The sequence below is a fragment of the Palaemon carinicauda genome, chromosome 38 (genome assembly GCF_036898095.1).
Source record: "Palaemon carinicauda isolate YSFRI2023 chromosome 38, ASM3689809v2, whole genome shotgun sequence".
In the NCBI taxonomy this organism is placed as follows: Eukaryota; Metazoa; Arthropoda; class Malacostraca; order Decapoda; family Palaemonidae; genus Palaemon; species Palaemon carinicauda.
The window spans coordinates 9,650,040-9,675,171 of NC_090762.1; the positions used below are offsets into that span (position 1 = coordinate 9,650,040).

The 25,132-nt window shown below is 40.2% G+C and overlaps 1 protein-coding gene across 1 annotated transcript in view; it reads left to right on the plus strand.

The window, feature by feature from the left end:
* Window positions 1–25,132, plus strand: part of LOC137630052 (MAM and LDL-receptor class A domain-containing protein 1-like) — a 217,898-nt gene that overhangs the window by 151,896 nt on the left and 40,870 nt on the right. The window contains exons 60-64 of the mRNA XM_068361542.1: window positions 10,515–10,655; window positions 14,447–14,535; window positions 15,029–15,142; window positions 16,146–16,284; window positions 18,982–19,131. Coding sequence (XP_068217643.1) covers window positions 10,515–10,655; window positions 14,447–14,535; window positions 15,029–15,142; window positions 16,146–16,284; window positions 18,982–19,131 — 633 coding nt within the window. The remainder of the gene's footprint in view (window positions 1–10,514; window positions 10,656–14,446; window positions 14,536–15,028; window positions 15,143–16,145; window positions 16,285–18,981; window positions 19,132–25,132) is intronic.

Below are 25,132 nucleotides of genomic sequence, written 5' to 3' on the forward strand. Positions count from 1 at the left end.
TAAGTTTTGATATCATGAGCATATTAAGAATTTAACATTAGCTTCTTTTGGGGAAGCTCAGAAGATCAATATGTCTTTGTGATTTAAGATTGTTTTTCAGGTCTAAACTGTGCTGTTCCAAACCCTAGCCTAACTATTTAATTGGTAGTTTCATCCCTTTATCAAGGCTCCGTAAACAGGGTATTTAAACCCTAAGTGAACTGAGCACTTACTGTAAAGGTGTCATGAGTTGCCAGATTCCTCATTGTTGCCAGAGTTTTAGTTAGAATGTTCCAGGTTTGAACTATTCTTCATGTTTCCTTCTCTTGGTTCTTTTTTGTTACTTTCTGCATACTTGCTGTTCTTTCTTTGACCTTCGGTAATATCGACATTGCTATAAAGTTCCCAAAGACGTTGTTAAAACACAACCTACAAATGAATCACAAGTAAACAAATGCACATGTGTCATACCTCTCAGACGTCCTTGGAGTCACTGGCTCCAACTTGGGTTTGAGCCCTGGTAGTTCCTATCCTCTCCCAATACCTTCAGACTTTACCAGACATACAGGATTTTGAAAGATAGTTGAAAAAATCGATGTATATATGCAAAAATAAACATGCAAAGAAGCTCCTGTCAAACTCGGTCATGCAGAGGATGCAGTTAGGATGATGTCATCATTTAAAGACTGCTTTATCCTCATTATTTGTTAAAATAATTGGCTGAAACATCTGAAGAGCATGTGCTACATGTTTCTGCATACGTAGAAACAATGACCCAATTTTTCATTTTTTCAATTTGTTATCCACCTTAGCGGACAGTCCCCTTAAAGAGTCCTGGTTTATGTGTTACAATTGTTAGGCTTATGGCCTATAGTACTTGCCAGAGATGTGGTCTGATAGCATGGTGAATTTAAATGGTTAGTATGGTAGAATTATGCCTTGAGGTTTGATTTTTGTAAAATTATATTTCTGGGCTCCGACCTGTGCCGCGCAGTGAAATACTCCTAGAGCACTCTATTTCTAAGGAATATAACTGCTATATATTACCAGAGAAAAAAAGCATAGGAATGCCAGGTTGAACCCAGCTCGCTCACCTATATAAGGTGTCGGTATAAAATACTGGGGCGTGATAATTCACAACCAGAGGTCTCGCACTATTTAGATATCTCCTCTTCAAAATCCCCGCCACAGCGAGGTGCCGTTCAACACTACTACCACTAACCCAACCCACGCCAGTGACGACACTCCTTTATAGCACTTGTTGTTATTAAGTCCAACATGTTTTTTTCTTGTGTTTACCCTTGGATTTATCATTATTTTATAATCGGTGGCCGATTCCCATGATACCCCATCGAAGTTAAGTACTTTATCCATGAGTTTTAGCGAGATTGGGCAGTGTAACCTCTGTTTTTATTATTGAGAAGTGTTTATATATGAACGGCGTCCCCGTTCTTACCGTTCATGTTTCGGCTCTGCCCTTTTTCTCGTTAGTTCGTCCGTCATTAATATTTGTTCGAACTTTTAGGAGTTTTTTCCTTACATTTATATAGTACACCATCTTTATGCTTTCATCTAGCATTAATTTTAAGTTATCCTATGATATCAGTTTTAGCGTTTCATCAAGGAGTAGGTTATGTTGGTATGCCTGCATTCGTGCATGTGGTGGATTGCGTCACCTTTGAGATCGTTTCGCTAGTTCTAGGAAGACGACCATCTCATTTATTATTATTAAACCTTTTAGTTTTATTACGCTCCACCTAGTTTTACATTTGGTTCGAGTGGGACTCTCGCGTATTTTGTTGTTTTTACTGTTCGATCTACTGCTTCAGTAACTAGGTTGGTACCCCTGCTTTCCATCTGCTGATGGCGTCATGCTCCTCCCTTACCACTCGCCCGATTCCCTCTCTCGCCATATTATTTCTGCATGCCTAACCTTACTTACGTGATTTCGCTTTTAATTCATTAATTATTTTTATGTATTTGTGCATTGATATTATATTTATTGCTTTACTCCGTTATGATCATATTTTTGGGATTTTCATGTCATGTTGAGGGGATCTCCAGTTGGTAGCCCTGTCTACCACTACGCACTGGTGATTCCCCGGTACCATATCCCCCTCCCCACAGGTTGGGGAGGCTATTCCATCCCCCCCTCCTCCAGTGTACACCCATCCTCTCACTCGATGGTTGTTGGTTATGACATACGGGTCAAGTATGCTTGTTCCTCAGTCTTCCCTCAACGTTCCGACATATTGAGGACTGAGTGTACCCACGGGGTGTGACTTAGTCTCATTCATTCATACCGGGCGGTTTCGTCTCCCCCCCTCCCGTCGCCCCGATTGGCCATCGGTCGGGGGAGGGGGAGGGCCGGGACCACCGGGGACTATCACACGTGATTAGTCGGTATGACTGCACCTTGGTGTAAATTTTGCTTTTAGCTATGGTTGTAAGAATGAGCACTTATATTAGGAGTGTCCCCACCTACGGTACCTCCTGCTATTATCGTCCGCATAGGACTTATTAATATCCCATATCATTATATTATATTCTACATGAATCATTACCTTCGTCCCGGTACCTCCGGTTGGGTAGTGGGGGTTCCATTGGCTCCCCCCGCGCTCTCCCGTGGTACCCATCGTCATCAGACATCGGAGCCTTCGGGCTCTTAAATACAAGATCTGTTGACACTGACACAGTTTTGATTAATATCCTCCCTCCGGGAGCCCTATTCAATTACAGACATTAGTTTTAGATCATAACTGGAGTTTTCTATTTATGTATTTTAAGGATGTATCTTCGGTTACTTTAAGTTTACTTTAAGTTACTTTAAGTTACTTTAAGTTTACTTTACCTTCCCTGTTCCCCGGCCCCGGAACTAGTTTTGATTATATTTATTCATCACTGTTTTTTTGCATCCTTTTTCATCCCTTTTTATTTTATACCTCCCTGGTAATGACGGGATGGTATATTCCTCGCTATGACAATATTATTTCATTGATAACCTTAACTTATTACGGGATTGTTTTAACAATGTCAGTTTATTTATAAGTTTTTCCCCGGTTACTAAACTGGTCCTAGAGTTGTTCATAGCCTTTTGTCCCGGTTTCATATCGGTCTACTTTAAGAACCCGGAACACCCGGATCCTTTTAGGTTACTAACCTATTATGGGACACTCACGTATCTTTATTTTATTCTATACTTCCCAAGTAGTAACGGGATAGTATATTTCTCGCTATGACAATATTTTTTCATTGATAACCTTAACTTATTATTGAATTGTTTTAACAAAGTCAGTTAATTTATGATAAGTTTTTCCCCGGTTACTGTACCGATCTGAATTTTGTTCATAGTCTTTTGTCCCGATTTCATATTGGTCTAATTCAAGAATTCGGAGCATCCGGATCTCTTTAGGTTACTGACCTGCTATGGGATACTTATGTATCTTTATGTTATTCTATACTTCCCCAGTACCGACGGGATAGTATATTTCGCGCTATGACAATATTATTTCATTGATAATCTTCACCTTTTATGGAATTATTTTGACAATGTCAGTTAATTTATGAAAGTTTTCTCCCCGGTTATTATACCGGTCCGAAATTTTGTTCATAGCCTTTTGTCCCGGTTTCATACCGGTCTATTTTAAGAATTCGGAACACCCGGATCTTTTTGGGTTACTACCCTACTATGGGACACTGTAGGTGCCCCTGTCGTTACTATCTATAATTATAACTTCGGATATATTATTTTGGGATTTTCATTTTATTTCCTTTGTGATTGATCGATTTAAACATTTATTCTCGATCTATTTATTTTACATTCCCAACGGAGTTACCTTGTTCATTAGTAACGATATACCCTCTTTCGGAGCTCGCAGTCTCTTCTACCTTGGCGACTCTTTAGATCTGGGTTGGCGGGTTTGCCTGGAGTGTCAGGGCAAAGAGACCCTGTGTCTCTTCCTTTTAGGGTTTTCAAGGAAGCACGTGGCTGATGTCGGGCCACGTCCCGTTGTCCCTAAGGTTAAAGCTACCTGCCAGCCCTACCAAAGACTCACAGGTCTTCCAAATCACCAAACCAGTTAAGACTTCTCTTGGGTCGAGAGCGGAGCCCGGCCTGAAACCTACGACCCCGGAGGCTTCCTTCGATCCGGCAACCCTTTCCAGATTGGTGCATGGCCTCTCGTGGCATGGTTAGTTTCAACCTGACCTTTCATTAGAAGAGGCCGGCGACCGATCCCAGGGATGAGGTAGAAATTTATTTCTATTTGAACACGATGTTGTGCTGATATTTATCCATATATATACATATATATATAAATTACGGACCTCTGTAGCTCACTGGCTCAAACCTCGTGTCACATACCGAGTCACCACGAATTATAGGATGGAAGATTCCTGGTGCCTCTGTGAACTTGACAATTGAATGGAATTATTGCCCATTAGGGGGAAGAGAGAGTGCTAAACCAGATAGCCTCTTACAGGGTCTCATATGTTATGGGCTACCTCAACAGCACAATATATCATCCCGGATGCCTCTAAGCTCCCGGAATTCATCGAAAGCAATCCGTGGAAGGGGGCCTTGCGCTCTCCCTTCAAAGATGGTATGTTAACCATCGAAGGGTTTGGCACCCGGACTGTAGAAGATTTTGAATTCTACCCGCCGGGTCTACAGTTCCCTCTCTCTGGTTTCGCATGCCTTACCGAGGAGACACTCGTAAGGTTTGACAAGGTCCCCAAAGAAACCAAAATGTACCCAAAGGGGCAGGCTCAGTCCACCTGGGTCCGGCCCTTAAACGAGTGGGAGTGTGTTAACACTACGTTAACACCTCACGAGAGCCTGTACACGATGTTTCTAGTGGAGGAGTAAACCCCTACTCCGTGTGTCACTAAGATATCGGACCTTGCTCAGCAGGCAATAAACGAGGACAAGCCGTTACCGCAGCTGAAGGAAACGCATCCGACCTCCCTCCTGTCCCTGGGGGATCACGATTGCTGGACTAACGCCCCGGCGACCTTCACATCGAGTAAATTAAGCGCTGACTGTGCTCCCATTCAGTTCAGTGAGTGGCTACCCAGGCTTCCGGAATCTCTGATATGCCTCGAGCTCGAAGCCTGTATGCGCCTGAGTAGACATATCAACTCGGCTACAATGGCAGAAAAGACCTCTTTAATGTATGAAGAAGAACCACCTTTTAAGGTCTTGACGAAGTCATTACTTCAAACCTTACTGTCTGATTCCTACGACTTCTTTGCGGCCAGACGTCGTTGCTGTAGGCATGTCTTGTCTGAGGCCACTATCAGACATGAGCCTAACAAGCTCATTAAAGCCCCAGTCTGGAGCTGCTAGGGTCAATCAGAGCCTCAAGGTTCGATGGGCTTAGTCCCCAAGCACAAGTTCGAACCGGCCAGCAACCAATCTCGAGGTAGAAAGAGTCTGAGATCTTTCCATTCCTTCCAAACCGGCAGTCCCAACAGGTGGTTCAAACCATCCCGGTGGCACAAGGGAGTCAACCTTTCACTTCGAAGGGTCAACCCCAACAGCAATACGTGCTGGTTCCTCAGTCCCAAGTAGCAACTACCTCCTATGCTACTTCCCCAGCCCTTAGGCCCACCTTTGAAACTCAGGGTGCTTTCCAGGGTTACCAGCGCCCCAGAGGCGCTAGCTCGAGAGGGACTTTTCGCAACAGCTACTCTCGAGGCCGAGGAGGTAAATCCGCAGCAAATCATTGGGAGTTCTCAGGTAGGGGTAGGACTTTACATCTTCCGGAACCGTTGAACGTTCAACATTTGGGCTTTCAGTATAATTTCCAAAGGTCTGGGGTGGAGTTGGATAGAATGGCCCCCTCCACCAACCAGTTTTCATCAACATCCAACGGAAGAGCTAGCCTTATATGAAAACGATTTATTGCAAAAGGAAGCAATAAAGAAAGTAAATCGTTTGTAATTTCAGGATCACTTGTTCAGCGGGCCAAAGAAAGACTCAGAATAGCGAAGAGTAATCCTAGACCTGTCGCTTCTGAATTCTTACATTTAATGCGACAAGTTTCACATGCTGACCATCTCTCAGGTGCGGACCTTGCTTCTCTGTGGGGCCGTCACCTCCCCTATGGATCTTGCAGACGTTTGCTATCATGTTCCGAAAGCAAGGCATTTTCGTCCGTTTCTAGGCTTCAACTAGGCAAACTGCCTCACAGCAACTACAGAGTGATAATCTCTTACAACAGTTTTGGTTCCAAATCAACTTCGAGAAATCTCGTTTGGTCCCGAGGACAAGTTTCATGGTTAGGATTCAATGGGTTCTATGCTCCCACACTCTGTCTCCCAACAGCCAAGAGGAACGATATAGCAAAACACAATACGTTTTCTCAAAGACAAATTGTCTTCCAGAAGAAATCAAGAGAGAATCCTGGGTGCCCTCCAGTTTGCCTCAGTAACAGATATACTACTGAAGGCCAGACTGGAAGATATAAGCCGAGTATGGTGCTCCAGGAAAACGAGTAATATCAAGACAAAGGGCTCGACTCCAACCAATTCTGAAGAAAAGACTTCAACCATGGACAAAGGTCAAAATCTGGCAAATCCGTTTCCTTACAATATCCACCCCCAAGCTCGTCATTTACACAGACGCCTCCCTAACAGGCGGGGGGGGGGGGGATACTCTCAGTACACGAAAGTCCTGGGCCTATGGTCGACAATATTCCGCCAACTTCATATCAATGTTTTAGAGGCCATGGCGGTATTTTTGACCTTAAGCAACCGGCTCCAGCCAAAAACCAACATATCAGGTTTCTTCTAGATAGATAGTGGCGGACGCACTTTCGAGGACAACTCCGCTGGAGTCGGAGTGGTCACTAGACCCAATGTCCTTCAGTTGGATTCTTTCTCAGGTTCCGGATCTCCAGATAGATCTGTTTGCAACAAAGTCCAACTACAACTGGAGTGCTACGTAGCTCCCAGCCCGGATCCTCGGGCTTACACCACAGACGCACTATCATTAGTCTGGAACACTTGGGAGAGAATTTACCTATCCCCACCAATAAATCTGTCGATGAAAGTGTTAGACAAGTTCAGGACTTTCAAAGGCCAAGTTGCTCTAGTAGTCCCCATCTGGCCCAAGCACAACGGGTTTCCCCTTCTGGTGGAACTGGGTCTCCACCTCGACAGATCCCCAATCCAATACTAACACAAGCAGTACAACTCGCTGTGTGTTAGCTTCCTCAAATTCAGAATGCCCTACCTTTCTGGACTTTATGAAATTTGCAGCTCAAGAGGTGCAGATATTGATCCTCAAATACGTTATTTTTAGAATCAGATAAGAGGGGATCCACCCTTCGACAGTATGATTCGGCTGTTATGAAACTTGCCAGTTTTTAAGGGACTCAAAGGTTGAGACGATGACTATGAATCTGACAGTAACCTTCTTCAGAATTTTATTTGAATCAGACTTAGCGACTTGTACTATTACCACAAATTAAGTCAGCCTTGAAGGTTTTACAATTGGCTTTAATATTGCCCTTACAGATTCATACTTCTCATCCATCCCGAGAACCTGCGCCAGATTGAAACCATCAACTCACCCTAGCTCAGTTTCCTGGTTTCTGAATGACGTACTTAAGTTGGCTTCAGACACTCTTAACGAGACTTGCCATTATATTCCATTGGTTAGGAAATCCTTGTTCTTAATGAACCTGACTTCTGGCGCCAGAATATCAGAACTTTCAGCCTTGTCTAGAGATCCAGGTCATATTGAATTTCTCTCGTCAGGGGAAGTACTCCTTTCCCCTGCCAAAGATTTTTAGCGAAAATGAGGACCCCCAGGACAGACGGTTCCCCTGGAAGATTGTCCCACTTCCGCAGGACCCATCTTTATGTCCAGTAAACACTCTGGAAGCCTACTTAAACATATCTCCCGTTCAGTCCTCGGGGCCCTTACCCATTAGAGAAGGTGAAGAACCATCATCCTGAAAGGACTCAGACAGAAGATTCTGCATTTCATTAACGGGCTACCTAGAATCATTCCCACATCACTCCCTCACGTCCATGATATATGAGCTGTAGCTACCTCAGTTAATTACTATGAACTTCACTGGATTTACTAAATTTATAGGCCGGAAGTCTCCAACAGTATTTAAACGCCACTGCTTAAAACCTCTGGAAGCCTTATATTTGCTACAGTGGCAGCAGGGAATGTGATTCCTCCTGAACATAGTGAACCTTAATCAACTATGTCTTGCTATCCTCTTACCTGTTATTTTGGATTTTGTTTTACTTCCTCAGGTATTGTTCCAAGATTTGGGACCATTTCTCTGGTACTATTTCACTGCGCGGCACAGGTCGGAGCCCAGAAAAGGGATTTTGACGAAGGAAAAATCTATTTCTGGGCGAGAGACCTGTGCCGCCCAGTGAACCCTCCCTTGACTTCCCTCCCAACATGGGCCCCAAACCTTGGGTGCTATGAGGAGTGACGTCACTGGCGTGGGTTGGGTTAGTGGTAGTAGTGTTGAACGGCACCTCGCTGTGGCGGGGATTTTGAAGAGGAGATATCTAAATAGTGCGAGACCTCTGGTTGTGAATTATCACGCCCCAGTATTTTATACCGACACCTTATATAGGTGAGTGAGCTGGGTTCAACCTGGCATTCCTATGCTTTTTTTCTCTGGTAATATATAGCAGTTATATTCCTTAGAAATAGAGTGCTCTAGGAGTATTTCACTGGGCGGCACAGGTCTCTCGCCCAGAAATAGATTTTTCCTTCGTCAAAATCCCTTATATATGCACATTAAGTTTTTTGTTATATTAGTAAAGTAATGAGGGGGTTAAATACACAAAATTCTTGTGTAGTAAAGTTAAGTTTAGGATGCTATTTAATTGATTAAGGGAAATTAAATACCCTATCTCTTTCCTTTATTGACTACCAACCACCTGTAGAATGTGGGAGTCAGCAATATGAACATCAAGGAGGTTTATAGAAAGACATGGAATTTTAACGATTAGACTTATCTCTGCACTCCCCTGATTTTCATATACATACTTACGGTTCTCTCCTCTTGACTAGTAGCATCAAAAGAATAGGGAATTATTTAGACTTTGAGACTTAAGAGCGATACAAAATGTGCAGCATTCATTATTGTTAAATGTTGATAAGTCTTATTGCATTACTAGAGGCATTAGTATAATGGAAAGAGAAAAAATAGGAAATTTTCAACTTTTATGGGTAATGTCGACATTCCAAGTTAGTGGAGACAAAAGCGGTATGAACATCGGGTGAGCATAGAAATAAGAAATTTTGCTTTTAAAATTTTGCTCACTCTAAGAGTTTCTGGTGTCTTGCATGTTTATAAAAGCCATTATGTTTTACAATCAGTATTACTAAAAGATTGTCAAACATATTAGTTGTTCAAAAGTAGAATATGTGTTTAATCTATTTTGCAAGAATGTTCATTACTGTACACTCAAAACAGAACTTTTATGTGCCATGGAATAAAAATAGAGGAAAATAATATGGGATGTGAAGATAATTAAAATAAATTGCATATTTTCTAATGTATGTTTGAATATTGTAACAGCATCTTAATTAACTTTACTACAGTAGGTACATACATACATACATATACCAAGGCACTTCCCCCAATTTTGGGGGTTAGCCGACATCAACAAAAGAAACAAAAACAAAAAAGGGGACCTCTACTCTCTACGTTCCTCCCAGCCTAACAAGGGACTCAACCGAGTTCAGCTGGTACTGCTAGGGTGCCACAGCCCACCCTCCCCCGTTATCCACCACAGATGAAGCTTCATAATGCTGAATCCCCTACTGCTGCTACCTCCGCGGTCATCTAAGGCATCGGAGGAAGCAGCAGGGCCTTCCGGAACTGCGTCACAATCGCTCGCCATTCATTCCTATTTCTAGCTCGCTCTCTTGCCTCTCTCACATCTATCCTCCTATCACCCAGAGCTTCCTTCACTCCATCCATCCACCCAAACCTTGGCCTTCCTCTTGTACTTCTCCCATCAACTCTTGCATTCATCACCTTCTTTAGCAGACAGCCATTTTCCATTCTCTCAACATGGCCAAACCACCTCAACACATTCATATCCACTCTAGCTGCTAACTCATTTCTTACACCTGTTCTCACTCTCACCACTTCGTTCCTAACCCTATCTACTCGAGATACAGTAGGTACTTACTATTTATTACAAATGAATATTAGTTCTTTTTTTGTATATCTGTAATTCTGTTTCAAGTGTATATCATACATACATGCATACATGCTTCCATACAATTGAATTAATTTTTTTTCAGATTTTTATTTGCGTAACCAGCATCTACCCGATCTTGTATTTCAAATGTAGAGCATACATACAAGCTTCCATAAAATTGGATGTATTTTTTTCATATGTCTTTTTTATTGTAGAATATAAATAGGTAACTATTTTAGTAAAACAGTGCAATTCACCACCTAAACATTATTATTTAGAATTATAGTAAATTCTAAGTTAGGCTTTTGTTTAAAGATGTCCCTTCTTAATCTTCACAGCTCCTTCCTCTATTGCCAACTGTGATTTCTCTGAACAAACATTCTGTGAATGGAAAAATGAGGAAGGTCATTTAAAGTGGACAACAAAAAAGTACCCAAAAGGTACTCACTTTGTAGGACCAATTGCTGATCACACATCAGGTATGTTTGATATGTTTGTCAGATAATTTTTGAGAGGTACTCTGATGAATATTTATAGACTACTTGTAATGCTAAGTTGTTATTTCTTAACATATTTCAATACTTCATTAGCATTTTCAAAATGGTATTTTGGCCACTAAGCTGTGTTTTGTACATGAAAAGATAGTAATGTACCCAAGAATATGAACTGCAATTGCTTAGCAGAATTTTATAGAACATCTGTTTTTTAAGTCAATGTTGTTTGAAAAAATTTATATTAATCCTGTTATTGTATCAGTGATACCTTTCAGTTTTCTTGCTAAAATATTATTATTTCTATGAACCCCTCTAATGTTCATATTGTTTCTTCGCCATAAGTTTGGTTTAATTGATATTTACTCATACATTATTTTAGAATTTTAAAATTTTCCCTTTTTTTCCCTAATAAAAATGTGCCATTTGTAAAGAAAACAACATTGTAACGGTAAGTGGTAACTCATGTGCCAGTGTTCTTTGTCTTGTATTTTCATTTCTTAGTTGTTTTCAGTGGTGATCAGGCCTCTCTAGATTGTTTGCTTGTTATTGTGCATTAAAGATATCTTCCCCTGGTTTTGTTAGCAATTATTGTGCTGAGTGTGCTTGGGGATTGTATCTAGGAGATCATAATCTGCATTCCTTTTGTGCATTGTGTCGGAAGTAATTCTGTGATAGAATAACTGTGAAGAATATGTTTCCCTCATAGTACCTCTCATGGAAAAGTAAATTTCAATGATTATCAATTAAGTTAAAAGTTCTAAGCGAATGGGAAAGTTACTATTAGATCAGGGGAAAAGCCAGGGAAGATTAGGCAGGTTGATTATAATGGGAAAGACAATGATAATGATATACCTTCTCTTTCAGAGTTTACATAATCAACTAACTTTTAGTGGTGATGAACCATTTCAAACCATAACGTAATTCCTCAAGGGCCAAATAGTGGTTTTGATGCACCTTTTAGTATATTCTAGTGATACTTTGTATTTACCAGATCCATATTATCCTCACAGAACCTGAATTCTCTACTTCTTATCATTCCCACCATTTGTCGTGGTTCAGCAGGTGTTAAACAAATTTAGGCTTCCTGCGAACAGTAGTATGACGCCACACAGGGAGTAGTTCTGGCCACACAGGGAATGGTTCAAAGATATTTGGCACTTGTTGTTGGAGTGTTGGAGAAGGTAGTACAGTACAAAGGCAATCTGCTCAAACTCCCATTCTCAGAGGTGATTCATCCAAATGCATTCCTAGTATATCTGACTGCATGAAGACTATGAACTGTGTCCTCAGAAACATGTTTCAAAACACTATAGACTCTGTGTTAGGTTTTAAAAGACATTCTATCAGTTTTCCATATCAAAGACCATGGAATGTTTATTTTGATTAGAGCAAAGATTAGAGTCTCTCAAGGAATAGGTCTGGCTTGGATACTGTTAGATTTTTATGATTCCTTTTTTATGGTAAGAAACGTTCAATTTCAGCCAATTATGGATATAGTTCTGCGATTAGATCTGTCCATTTCAAGCATTAAAACGTCTATAATATCATTGAGTATTGAAATGTATCCAGTAGTAAGGTCAGTTTTCTATAGTTTGTATCTGGTTGTACAGCATTTTAAATATCTGAATTTTAAACAGTTGATATATTTTTCTTAAAAATCCCAGGCCTAAAACCTTTTGGTATTGGCATTAGCTTGAGTTTAGCACAGGAGTGGACTGCAATAATTTTCTGTCCTTTTTTCTTCCTTCAGAGCCAGAAATTATTTCAAGGCTGAGATTGATTAAATTTTTTTCACATCCCTTCTCAGAAAATAAAAGCATTTTAGCAAACAACAGGCTCCAGTAAGAGCTGTTTAGTATTATTTGGACATAAAATCAGGTATTAGAGGTAGTGTCCTTAATTTGTGTTTTGGGTTTAGAGTCCCAAATTGCCCTTTTGCCCAAAGAATGCAATATCACTCATATTTTTTAGTATGTTCATAGTAACTCACAAAGAATTAGATCCAAATCTAATCAAAGGCTGGAAAGTGAAGGTACATGATATTAAAAAGGCAACTACTTCTCTAATTTTAAGAAAAAACTTTCTTTGGAAAGAATTTTAGCAGCAGCTTATTGGCATACCATGTTGGGTTTTGCTAAACATATCTTAAAGGATCTTTGTTTGCTTATGAAGATTGCTAGGCTCTAGGTTCCATACTATCTGCTGAGCTGTAGTCTAATTATTTTAAGAGTAGTTGATTTATAACTCCTATGTATGAGTGTGTGGTATTTTCTTTTAAAAATTGTTTTAGTACCACTCTAAAGTATTATTTAGATCAAGAACTATCATTTACGGATACGTTAAGGTTGATATTTTATATAGCTTTAGAAATCAATCTGGAGTCCTTTATTTCATACAGAATTTTTTGATGGTTTGTTTAAAGTAATTTAGACTGTCTAGTAATTCTAAACTATGTTATATTACTGGTAATGAAAGTTAACCTATCTCATTCCTTTACTGGCATCTCACTTATAGCAGAGTTGGGGAGTCAGCAATATGAATCAGGGGAGGTTAAGCCTTTTACCCCCAAAGGACGCACTGATACGTTTCACAAAACCCATCCCTTTACCCCCATGGACGTAACAGTACGTCCTTGCAAAAAAAATATATATATTTTTTTTTTCAGATTTTTTATATTGTTTTGAAAAAAATCAGGCATTTTCCAAGAGAATGAGACCAACCTGACCTCTCTATGACAAAAATTAAGACTGTTAGAGCAATTTAAAAAAAAAAATATACTGCAAAATGTGCTGGGAAAAAAATAACCCCTTGGGGGTTAAGGGTTGGAAATTTCCAAAGAGCCTGGGGGTAAAAGGGTTAATGGAAAAAAGGAATATTAATAAATAAAATTTCCTATATCTATAGGCCTACTCACCTGAGTTTCATATATATGCCCACACTCCTCCCCCTGGGCCTCTTGGTATCAACTCTGAAACTGAGGTACAAGACAAAGGACTCTGATGCATCAGTTACCTCTTATTACTGAAATATTCTTTTCTTTATTAAGGATATGTGTTTATTTAGAGGAAAGAAAAAGGGAAAATTTTAGAAATTTTAGAATTTTACTGGTATATGTTGATTAAACCGAGTTTCTGCAGAGGAAGCTATATGAACATCAAGTGAGTATATAGTAAAAAGTTCTAGTATGAAAATTCTGTTTTTCCTTTTAAAACTATCATTGTATTGTATAATTAATTTAGCATGTTTGGAATATAGATTAATATATTTATAATCGGTGTATGTAGGATATAACATGATATCTCATATATTCATCATTTATAAACAGAATGTATTATTACAGATTTGTTGTAATAAATTCATGTATGCTAAAGAACTACCCAGTGTTCATTATAACAGTTTTTGGATTGTTTTATAAAAATGTTTTCATCTCTTTGTACTTTTCTTCTTACATATCACCCCTATCCTAATGCATGTATAAATTATCTTGAAGTTCAATCATGACTGATTGCTTTATATATGGAAATATTTTTCAAAAAATTATAGGTAAATAGAGAATACAGTGGAAATATTTATTTCATAGATTTCTTCATACTTGAATGGCTTTGAATAATAACTTTTTCCCAATTTTAAATTCCACAGGGAAATCTACTAGTTCTCTCTTGCAGTTGGAAATGCTTGCTTTAATTACCTTATGTTAAAAGTCTCCTAATATAATTTCTTTCCATATAGTATTCTTTTTTATAGGGTGGTAACAAGAATTATTTGTAATTTTGCAGGTGATGGATATTACATGAGTATAACACCAATGAAAAAGGCTCTACAAGGAACTGCCTCTCTGATAAGCCCCGAGATTCTTCCAACGCAGGTACAGTGCGTGTTTTTAGTGAAGGATGGAGAGATGATAGGGTTAATTAATTAACATAAGTTCAACATGCATAGACATAATCATTGAAGTGTAATGGGAAATAAATGATAATAAAGAAATTATTCACTATGAAATTTTGAAAGTAAGTAGAAAGAGGGTCTGATAAATTTCTTAAAAAGAATTTTCACAAGCTCAACGTTTAAGCATTAGTATAACATCTAAGAGTAAGGTGAGTACAGTAATCAAGCTAAATTTTTTTAGTTATATTTAAAGATTGTATGGAGCCCAAGGATTCTTGCTTTGAGAAGTGCGAGACTCAGAGATATGGCCAGATGCATTACCCAAGTGTAAATTTGACGACTGTGCACTTGATTGTGTTTGTGTGGTATCTAATTGAAAATGATAGTAGCAGTTGTTTTACAGCTCTGATAAGGTACCATTTTTTAAATTTCCAGAACACAATAATTTTCATGAACAAATTTCTTTTACACAGATGACTTGCATGCGATGGTGGTACCATATGGATGGATCAGGTGTAAAAGATTTAAGTATTATACAAAACTTTGGAGGTGTAGAGACAACTATCTGGACTCGTCAGGGCTTTCAGGTGAGGAAAGTCATAAGTTACTTGGTTCTTTAGGTGTAGAGGGAAAGGTTCAATATAGAGAGAATTATGGAAATCATGTTATAAAACAAATATGCCTTCATTTTGCTCTGTTTAAGATAGCATAATAAATAATAAGATAAAGTTTGGCCAAACTGAACTTGTTCCTTTAGTTATACTTTCATAAATTATTCATTTATGAACATGGGTACTATAGTATGTGATTGTAACTAATTTATTTGAGGTTGTTTAATTCTTTGTGTAGTTTCCTATCTCATTTTGAAAGGCAATAAGTAATCCTGTAAAATAAAACTCATTCATTTGTCTGAGAATTAATTCCAAATGAATTACCGTATATTGATATAATGAAGAGTTATGCTCACTAGTAAATGAGTATTAACTATCCAAGTGCTGTCAGTTCTGTTACTTGCCAACCAGAAGGCTAAATCCTTAGAGCTATAAATCACTTAACATTTCAAATTGTAATTTTTGGGGTTTCTCTTGTATTCAATTTACTCAAAGTACTCACTCTCTTAATTTTGCTCAGAAATTCACTTAAACCACTATTTGGAGTTGGGTTTTCTGACTGTCTCAGGGCTAGCCTTAATTTGATACTGTATAACTTTGATTTATTATGACACTCAATAGTAATTGCAATGAGCATTGTACTCTATTGTAGGATTGCTTTTTTGCCTTGTGTAATTTGTTTACTCTTGGAAATTGTTGTTCTGTTTGTGATAACCTTTGTAATGAAGAACATTTTAGGTTGAGAGTTCAATCCTTTGGTATTACCTTCGAATATTTCAATAATCTTTGGGGTCAGGGGAGAAATTTAGAAGATATATTTGTGTGCTGATGCAATACCAAAAGCACAAAATTAAGTTCTTGGCAAGCTATTATGGCCTGAGAATTCAAATACAGAACTTTAATTTACACTAAATTATTTTGCAATACCAGCTTATAAAAGATTTAGATTGAATCATTAATTAATTTTTTATATATTTAGACATCTAGTTGGATGGAAGCATTCATTGGGCTTAGTGCATCTACAACCTACGTTATTAAGATAGTAGGAACCCAAGGAAGCAATCCTCTGTCCAATATTGCTATAGATGATATCACATTCACTGACTCAGTCTGCCCAGGTAAGCCTATAGTTCACATTTGAATATAATTACTACTGTATTTGTTTCAGGCACTTAAGTCCACTTAATTTAGTGAGTGGAATGATATTAGGATCCAGACCATGGTCTTGTGTCTGCCAATCTAGTTGTCTAAAACGGACACTAGGAATGTGGAAATCCAGGGGTTTCGCTACAGAAGGATCTAAAGTAGTTAAGGAAGAATTGAGAGAGGAATCAGAAGAATAAGCAGTATCAGAAATGAACTTAAGTTACTTATTTGGATACCTTTAATAAATAGGTTTTTTTAAAAATTGAAAAGAAAATACCTCATCAGAGTTCTTCTTCCTTATTATCCTCATTTTCATCTTCCTTGCCTGGTGAATCCTCTAAAAAGGTAACGACAGGGATTTTCCCTTTGTTTACTTCATATTGTAGCTTTGCACCTGCGCTAGGCAAGGTACTTGTTTCAGCAGTTCAGATACTAGCACCTACGTGAACACCACTAGGGAAAGCACAAGATGTGCTAGTTACCGAGCCTACATTAGACCGATGCTCACTGCCATCTGAACCATGATGCAACTGCTCATCTCGCACTGAAGGTTTTATCTGATATTGGTGCATTCTGATCTACAGGAACTACGATATTTTGCGCCATTAATAAAGGTATAAGATGGTTGATCATAGAGCACCTCCTTCAGTGAGCAGAGAGATGATATAATGCTCCAGGCTACCAACTCTTGTTGTAAAGAGCAGATTGGATAAAAATGATTTGTGATAGTTTTGCAATAGAAGTACCTGAAATAACTCAAGAAGGCAAGGTTCCTAGAGAAGCCATCGACTTGTATAGAGCTTTGCACCACCATCTGAACCCTTACTGACTGGTGCTCTAGACCCTCTTGATCTTCTTAGATTTAAAAAGCAAAGCAAAAGTTGGGAAAAGCTTATAAACCTCATTACCATCAAAGCCCAAAAGCTTGTTAATAGCAGAAGAGGCATTATCATCATTATCCCCACTGTGATCAACAAGCCTAATCTTTACTGGATTTTCCTCTGAACTAAATGTAATTTCCTTTTATGGTTTAGATCTCCTAAAGTTGGAAGCTACCACCTGAACATATTACTTGATGATAAGAAAAGAAAGCGAATCACATGCTTTACAACGATTATGTAAATCATGATATTGTCCCCAGCAGGAGACATAAAAGGAAGAAGTATCGTGATTGCATAGCAATAACTCCCTTGAACAACCCTCAAAGGAATTATTGATAAATCCAAAAGACATCTCTTATTATTTCTATGAATCTCCCCTAATGTTCATATTGCCTCTCTCTTGAAGCTTGGCTTACATCAACGTTAACCCCAAAACTAAAAATTTCTTATTTTGTTTTCTTTCAATAGGCTGTGGCTTCTAGTTCAATAATGAGACAATCTTGTAGTTAATAAAAATAACCTCAGCATCAGTACACTGTACTGTACTTGCTTTTCTTTTTATCTTTCATTCTTCTTGTTAACCTGTGCTTGGTAAGTCGAAACTGTGTTAAACTACCTCCATTTTATGAAGCATTTATAAGTGTTATTTAGGTTTATAGTGATTATAAGGGATGTGTTTTCCTGGATTTTTTAGTAATTACTGTGTAGATTGTTCATAGGATTTATTTCTGTGCGATCAACATCCTCGTTCTCTTTGTGTTTTGTGTGGTGGTGTGGGCCCAGTATTGTGATTTAGATAATCGTTGTGAGGAATGTGAAGGCCTTACCGTTCCTTTTTATAAAAGTATGCTCTAATGGTTGCTGACCAGATTAAAAGTTCCAAATGTAAAGGAAAAGTAAATTTTAGTTCAGGGAAAAATCCAGAATTGCTAGAAACTTAAATCACACAAAACACCACAATCAAGAGGCGGTTGAAACGGCCTACTAACAAATGTGAGGTTGATGAGGGAACTGAAAAGACAAAAGATCTGTGGTGTACCCAACCTGAGGTTATTATCATCAACTGCTAGATTGTCACAATAGTGTACTAGAGGTCTAAGTCTAATGAAAGGAAAGAAAATGGGAAATTTAATATTTTAGGCTAAATGTCAGTATTAAACCAGACTTTGAGATCCATTATAGAAATCAGGGGGGTTTCATAGAAATAATGTTAATTACAGTAGTATTATATACATTATGACCTGTGAATTGTAATTAATTATGAAGTAAAAATTCAAAGAAGTTTTCAATGTAAAATCATAGAGCTTTCGATTCTTTTTTTTTTTAGAATTAGGATACTAGACATATACAGTTCTTTGTCCAGAAATCTTGAAGGACTCTTTTTGGTTAGCTGTTACTTGTGATATTTGAATGTTTAGATACCGAAGGAAATTCCATTTAGCAAGCATTGTAATGTGTTTATTTCTAGAAACCTCTCCTGGCTTCCATATTGCTTCTCTATTGTAGCGTATTGAATGTCGACGTCTACCCTTAAAGTGAAAATATCGTCTTTGATTTCTTTCCAACTGATTTTTTTGCCATTAATTAACCAAACCTAAGAAAATCAAAGTTTTGATATAATATAAGATTACGTATCTTAAGCTGTGAGACTCGATTCATCTATTTATATATATTGACAAAAATGTAAGTATTTTCTATTATTTCTAAGGACCACTACTGATGGTCATATTGCTTTTCTCCGGAAACTCGGTTATATCGACGTTAATTTTTAATCAATTGTGTTTTCAGAAAACATTGGAACCTTAGGAACAAATACAAGTACTTGCACTTTCGAGGAAAGCCTCAACTGTGGACTACATGACTCTGATGGTGATGGTGGATGGATATTGTCCAAGGGATATGCTGGTCTTTCAGATCACACAACTCTCACTGAAGAAGGTCAGTGATGTTAAATAGTTTGTTTAACCCTTTTACCCCCAGGCTATTTGGAAATTTCCAACCCTTAACCCCCAAGGGGTTATTTTTTTCCCATCACATTTTGCAGTATATATTTTTGTCATAGAGAGGTCAGGTTGGTCTCATTCTCTTGGGAAATGCCTGAATTTTCTCAAAAAATTATCAAAAATATAAAAAAAACAATTTTATAGCATTTTTTTGCAAGGGCGTACCAGTACGTCCATGGGGGTAAAGGGATGGCTTTTGTGAAACGTACCAGTACGTCCTTTTGGGGTAAAAGGGTTAATAACTTCTGATTTCTTGTATTATATCTTGTTGACAATTTACCATCCTGATTTATAGATAGGCAAGTTTTAATTAGTTTTTATATACCATATTGATGACTCGTACATGGGATTCGTATTGATGCATAGATTAGGGTATCTTAGCAAATTCTTTATTGAATATAAAACAATATCAGAAAAGTTTTAGTAAATTCCTTATCATCCATAGAAGGCATTTTGTAGATAAAATATGCATCTTCCTGTTTAACTTAACCCTTTTACCCCCAGGCTATTTGGAACTTTCCAACCCTAAACCCCCAGGGGTTATTTTTTTCAAGCACATTTTGCAGTATATTTTTTTAAATTGCTCTAACAGCCTTAATTTTCGTCATAGAGAGGTCAGGTTGGTCTCATTCTTTTGGAAAATGCCTGAAGTTTCTCAAAAAATTATCAAAAATATACAAAAAAAATTTTAAATAAGGGATTTTGACGTAGGAAAAATCTATTTCTGGGCGAAGGACCTGTGCCGCCCAGTGAATAAGCTCCATTTTAGCACTTATTCTTAGGTAATTTACTGCTAAATATACCAGAGAAAAAATGTAAAGGAGTGCTAGGTTAACTAGCTCGCTCACCTATTGGTGTCGGTATAAAATTGGGCGTATATTCCAGAGGTCCCGCACTATTTAGATTAATCCACGACAGAGAACCCCAATAGAGGAGAGCCGTTCAACCTCACTCGGTACTACTACAATGCATCCGCTCAGAACCCAACTCCTTAGCACCCAAAGTTTGGGGACTCCAAGGGAGAGGAGCTGGGAGGGTTCACTGGGCGGCACAGGTCCTTCGCCCAGAAATAGATTTTTCCTACGTCAAAATCCCTTTTCTGGGCTCGAACCTGTGCCGCCCAGTGAATCTATACAAGAGAAAAATGTCACCAAACTTGCAAAATAAAGGAAAAAACATAAGCGTAAGAGAAAAACAGGATGCTTTAATCAGAGATGAGTACCAAAAAACAATTATAAGGGTATCTTAAATATGAACATAAATCCAACAAGGTAGGAATAATAATGCCGTGAGTGATAATATATACAGATACTCAGGAGCATAAAATTTACAAATATAATAACAGTATTCAGGTGCGCGACCAACGAATACAATAGGGTATAAATGAGGCAGGTAAGAGGGAGAGATAAAGAGTCAAGGCATTAACCTGTGAGTTACTCGTGAGTAACTACGCTCCCTGCGGCTACTGTAGAAAATTTTAGGGCTTCCAAATGTTTAAGGTAGTGTTTCTTGAACACTGACGGTGATTTCCACCCTGTATACCTGGAAAGGTCAGTAAAATTCATGTGGTGAAAGAAGTTCACCGAGGTGGCAACCGCCCTGATATCATGTGCAAGAGGAAAAGAGTCAGGGTTAGCTTGTTTAATAAAATACAAAATTTGTTGCCTGATCCCTTTAATAGTAATGGTACCGCCTTGTTCTCTAACGAATAGAGGCCCCGAGGAGTTAGAGGAGGTCCGGGATAGATAAGACCTAAGAGTAGTGACAGGGCACAGCGACGGATCTTGCGTGAGGGGAACAATTTTCCAGGAGGTCCATCTGTTTTGAGGGTCTTCATTCTTAGCCAAAAAGAATTTGTTAGGAGAAAGAAGGACCTCTCCTGAAGGCAGAAAGTCAATATGACCCGGGTCTCTCGACAAGGCTGCCAATTCAGAAATTCTTGCCCCGGAAGCCAAGCTCACTAAGAAAAGTGTTTTCCTGAGAAGGGGCATGTAACCACAAGAACTGTTAATGGTATCAGAAGCCAATTTGAGTACGTCATTAAGGAACCAGGTCACCGGGGTAGGACGAGTAACCGGTTTCAGTCTGGCACAAGCTTTCGGAATTGAAGCTAACAAAGAGTCGGTTAAGTCTATGTTAAAACCCACTAGGAAAATCTTTTTCAGAGCCGATTTAATAGTGGTGATAGTATTGGCTGCCAGACCTGATTCTAATAAAGATCTAAAGAAAGTGACTGTAAGGTTCAAGTTCATACAGTTCACGTCTGAGTCTATTAAAAATTTTGCCAACTTTTTAACTGCAGAGTCATACTGACGGATGGTGGAATCCCGTTTATCCGATTCTAGGAACAAGGTGTTTTGAGGATCAATATTGGCACCATGCATAGCCGCAAACTTCATAAAGTCCATAAAGTTAGGGCGCTCTGAATGTTTGAGAAAGCGTAAACAACGCGCGTTTGTACTATCTGAGACAGAACCGGATTGGGTATCGGGCGAGGGTATAATCTCAACTCCCGCAGGAGAGGATACCAGTTGCTCTTGGGCCAGTTGGGTGCGACCAAGGCTACTTGTCCCTTGAAGGATCTCAGTTTGTCTAGAACTTTCAGCAAAAGATTCACCGGGGGAAAGAGATAAATCTTTTCCCAGTTGTCCCAATTCTGTGACATGGCGTCTGTGGCGTAAGCCTGAGGATCTAGATTGGGAGCCACATATACTCTCAATTTGTGGTTGGATTCCGTGGCGAAGAGGTCCACTTGGAGACCAGGAACCTGAGAGAGAATCCACCGAAATGACTTTAGATCGAGTGACCATTCCGATTCTAGAGGGGAGGTCCGGGACAGGGCGTCTGCCACTACATTCCGGACTCCCGCCAGGTGGACAGCTGAAAGATGCCAACGGTTCAAGGCTGCTAGGGAGAATATGGCTACTAGAACATGGTTCAGAGGCCCTGACTTTGACCCGCCTCTGTTGAGGCAGCGGACCACCACTTCGCTGTCGAGGACCAGACGAAGGTGTTGTTTCTTGGGAAGAGCGAGACGTTTCAGGGTTAGAAGAACTGCCATGGCCTCTAGCACATTGATGTGAAAATGGCGGAACAAGGGAGTCCAAAGACCTTGAACTTTCTTGAGCTGAGAATAGCCGCCCCAACCTAATAGGGATGCGTCTGTGTGAATGATTAATTCCGGAGGCGGAAATCGAAGGGGAACTGACTTTGACAGACTGTTTGCTCTTGTCCAAGGAAGAAGTCTTTCCCGTAGAATGGGAGGAAGGCGGACTTTCCTGTCCCGGAGCTTCCGGTTCGCCCTCGAACGCCAGACACGATTGATATCTTTCAATTTTGCCTTCAGAAGAAGATCCGTCACTGAGGCAAACTGAAGGGACCCCAGAATCTTCTCTTGGAGTCGTCTGGAACTTACTTTGTCTTTGAGAAAGCGTTTGGTGTTCCTTGCAATCTCTAACCTCTTGGGTCTGGGAAGACACAGAGTATGAGATATAAGATCCCATAGCAGGCCGAGCCATTGGAACTTCGATTTTGGAAGAAGACGGGACTTCTTGAAGTTGATCTGGAAGCCTAGAGATTGAAGATAATGGATGACTTTGTGAGTGGCTTTTAGGCAATTTTGGGAGGTGTCTGACCAAATGAGCCAGTCGTCCAGATAGGCTACTACTTGAATCCCTTGATTCCTGAGTTCCTGAACAGCGACTTCTGCTATCTTTGTGAAGATCCTTGGGGCAATGTTGAGCCCGAAAGGCATCACCTTGAAGGAGTAACTTTTGTCCCCTAAGCGAAAGCCTAGGTACGGACGGAAGTGTCTCGCTATCGGGACGTGATAGTAGGCGTCTGTAAGATCGATAGAGGTGGTGACGGCCCCACGGGGAAGTAAGGTCCGCACCTGCGAGACGGTAAGCATTCGAAACTTGTCGCATTGAATGGACAAGTTGAGAAGGGATAGATCTAGAATCACTCTTCTCTTGTCTGAATCCTTCTTCGGGACACTGAACAGCCGACCTTGAAACTTCAGATGTTTCGTTTCTTGTATGGCGTTCCTTTGTAAAAGATCCAGGACAAATTCGACCAGATCCGGAGTGGAATGTTGACGAAATTTGTTCGGAGGAGGAGGTCCTTGAATCCAACTCCACCCTAGTCCCTTGGAGATGATACTGAACGCCCAAGGACTGAACCTCCATTTGTTGCGGAAGGCATAGAGCCTCCCCCCTACCTGCTGTACCTCAGTATTGGTTTGAGGAGTTGCCTCCACGTCCGCCTCGGAAGTTCTTTCCTCTGCGAAAGGCTCTTCCCCTGCCTTTGTTCTGGTTAGAGCCACGGTGGTAGCCTCTACCTCTACCATAACTCTGGGAAGAGCTATGAGCCTCGTAGGACTGGTTAAAGGCAGGGGAAGTGGCGGAGGCACCAGAAAGCTGATTCTTAGGTAGCAGAACGGTGACATAGTCATCCGAAGGAGCCCGAGAGGTGGAAGGCTGTGCAGGGGCAACAGAAGATGGAGGAAGAGGCAGCCGGAAGTTGGATGAAGCACTCTGTTGTTGCCTGAACTGGGTGGAGGTATATGGTCTAAGCTTCTTCCTACCCCGGGCTTGATAATTTGCGGGGTCATACTTGCGTTTAGGGGTCAAACCCCAACGGGCTTTAAGGCTCTGATTAACCCTAGTGGCCTCCGCCAAGACTTCCTCTACGAGATCCTCGGGGAAGAGATTTGAACCCCAACAGGAGGACCGGATGAGTTTATTAGGTTCATGCCTAATCGTCGCCTCAGCTAGAACATGCTTGCGACATCTGCGTTTAGCAGTAGCGAAGTCATACAAGTCATAATACAAAGACTGTAACGTAGCCTTGTTGAGAGACTTAAAAATACTCTCCGTATCGTAAGTCAAGGCTATCGACTCCGTGGATGTGGCCAGGTTTAGAGTACGGCCCACACGTAGGCGGGAATCATATTCCTGTTTAATGAGGGATTCCGGGAGACGGGGAAGCTTCTCACTAAACAAGACTGAGGCACAGTCTGCTGCAAGCTTGCCGGAGGTAAAGGTGGTATGGACGTTGTCCCAACACTCAATACCTGAGGGAAGAAGGAGGGAGATTGGATCCACCTCTCGGATGGGAGGCAAGGGCTTCTCCTCCAGAGCATATTGAAAGGCAAGCTCTGCCACCTTATTGACGCATGGAGTTAAGGTGGTCTTGTCCATTAAGAACATCGTAAAGGAGCTTTTATAAGGCGTCAGCATGGTGTTAGTGCAGCCGATGTCATTCAAAAATCTGGCCCAAACAGATTGGGCTTGCTCCTTCGGGAAGATGACCGTCTCTTTGGGGACCTTGTCTAATCGGACTAAAGCTTCCTCGGTAAGTCTGGCATAACCATGAAATGGAAATGCCAGACCCGGAGGAAAGAATTCAAAGTCCTCTAGAGGACGAGTGCCAAGGCCCTCCAGAGTCAACATTCCGTCTGAGAACGGGGAATGAAGAGCCATCCGCCAGGGGTTGTTCTTGGCAAACGGCGGGAGCTTAGAGGCATCCGGTATGAGAGAGCTTTGGACTCTCTCCGGAGCTCCTTGCTCTAAAGCCCCAATTCTCTGACCGAAGTTAGAGAACATCGTGTCCATCCTCGACTGCATCTCCGAAACCAACTTTGCCTGCATCTCCGACACGATGCGAAGCATAGCTGATTCGGAAAGGCCCGGGCTAGCAGCAGGAGGGGCGGAAGGAACTCCCGGGTCGTGAGACTTAGAGGAGGAACCAGAGGTCTTTGAAGACGGGTTCGTACCATGTTTAGAGCCATGAGAAGTCTTGTGAGGCTTGCGAGCTTTGGGTAAGGTCCTTGAAGTAGACTTATCCTTAGGGGGAACCGGGTATGAACGTTGAGACGAATCACGGTCCCCAGAAAATCCAAGAAAGGAAGAGCGATCAGAAGAAGAAGAAAGAGC